This window comes from Eufriesea mexicana, unplaced genomic scaffold (genome assembly GCF_001483705.2).
Source record: "Eufriesea mexicana isolate 0111107269 unplaced genomic scaffold, ASM148370v2 scaffold107, whole genome shotgun sequence".
Classification (NCBI taxonomy): Eukaryota; Metazoa; Arthropoda; class Insecta; order Hymenoptera; family Apidae; genus Eufriesea; species Eufriesea mexicana.
In genome coordinates this window covers 2,076,253-2,078,094 of record NW_016908335.1, presented here as the reverse complement: position 1 = coordinate 2,078,094, position 1,842 = coordinate 2,076,253, and the positions used below count along the sequence as shown (strand labels likewise).

General features: G+C 44.6%; 1 protein-coding gene across 1 annotated transcript in view; it reads left to right on the top strand.

Moving 5' to 3' along the window:
• dap (cyclin-dependent kinase inhibitor dacapo) overlaps positions 1 to 837 on the top strand; it is a 6,546-nt gene extending 5,709 nt beyond the window's left edge. Inside the window, exon 2 of the mRNA XM_017910886.1 lies at positions 447 to 837. Within this exon, the coding sequence (XP_017766375.1) occupies positions 447 to 547 (101 nt within the window). The 3' untranslated portion in view covers positions 548 to 837. The remainder of the gene's footprint in view (positions 1 to 446) is intronic.
• The last annotated feature ends 1,005 nt before the right edge of the window (positions 838 to 1,842 follow it).

The following is a 1,842-nucleotide window of genomic DNA, read 5'->3' as shown; positions in this document are numbered from 1 at the left end:
TTCCCCGCGTTTGTCCTCCATCCCGCCGTTGCGCCGCGCAGGCGCACTTCGACGCATTAACGAACGTCGCGAAGATTCGTGTATATCTTATCAGCCGGCGATATAATTAACAAGCATGTGAGTCGATAATGTATTCGTAAGGTTATCGCGAATGCGATTTGGCGTACGTGCATTGGTCAAGCTAAATCGTGCACGAGGTCGAATTTTATATTGCACGCGATTACAGCCGTCCCGATTTAAGCTTGCCCAGCTTTTTCGCCAGTTTCTTCCTCAGCTCCGTGGTGCACCGCTGCAAATATGGTGTGCACCATGGAAAATACGCGTCACGTTGCCTTTATTTTCATCGCGGAGATCTGGTATCACGCGGATGCACGGAGTTAATGAGAATAACCCCGTGTACGTGTCGCATAGGTGTGTATACATGTTTGGTTGTTGTGTGTTTTCAGACTTTATGAAGAGTCGTAAACGTAGCCTAAACGGTAGCGCGAAGAGCATGATAGAGCCGCCGGAGAAGATGGCTCGCAACGCGGGTCAGATACGCAGCTAAAAGCCTTCCAGCTTCCTCCTTCAGCCTCGCTGTCTTCTTCCATCTGTTTGGAGCGCGAGTGGGATCGGAAGCACGAAGCATCACTGCCAGGAGGAACGGGAAAGGCAGAAGCTCTGGCAGGAGGCGCGAGGTCCGTTGGCTGTGCCATTCACGTAGATTTATCCGCCATGAATGTAGGCGAAAACGGTGGGGTTTAAAAAAGGAACGAAGTAGTGCCGTTTTTTCATTGCGTATACTTTCGTAGCCATGCCACGGAAATTACAAAGTAGCAACAACCACCATAATTAAGGGGGACGAACAGAGGAAGAACGATATTCCATGGTTGTTGCTATCTCCCTTTTTTTTTTCTTTTTTCTTCTTTATATATATATAATAATATATATAGTTATAAATATATATATAAATATATATATTATAAATATATATATATCTCATTCGTGTCGTTATGTTCTTTTGCATTAGGCTAGACAAAGTAACGATTACAATATATATATATATAGCGACAGAGAGAAAGGATGAGTGCGCGAGCGAGAGAGTGAGAGAGAGAGAGAGAGAGAGCGCGTGCATGCAGGTTTTTCACGAAATTAATTAATGTAATATATTGTCCGTTTAATTCTAAAACGAAGCGACGAGTGACGATGCGAGATCGTTACACGCGTACACTTCGATGCGAGATGTGTCAGGAGACAAAAATATATAAATACTTCTTAGGTTACGCGTAGATTTTAAGACTAGGTATTAAGCGAGAGTGCATTGCGTTTCTATCGATAACCACTGATTTGCGAATTTTTCATTTTCGAACAACTTTTTGGAAGAGGCTGCCTCCGACCTTAGACTCCGTGGCTCCTCATCGACCCAAATGCTCGACGAAGATCCACGGTCTGCTCTGATGTATCGTTCATAAATCCTAGCTCGATCGATCCTACGTATTTCGCGATATTTTCGACCGTGTTTCTCTCGAAACGATCGCGAAATCGACGGTTTTATACGTCTGTGTAGCACGAGACGAAATTTCCCTCGGAATTTTTACACGTTTTAGAAGACGACAGAAACGCAGGCATATACTTTTGTAGCCGAAAAGAGACCAGTCTCGAGGACAATTAACGGGGAGAAAGATATTAGATTGTAGTTGGTTACCCATGTTTAAGCATTGATCTCCTGTACGATTTTAAGAGAGTACAGCCGATGCCAAATCACCCCCCGCGAATATTTTCTCACACCTTGCACCCTTGAGGAAGGAACCCTTCATCGTATTCGGCACCCCTTTCTCCTCCTTTCTTCCTCCACCGCTCTTC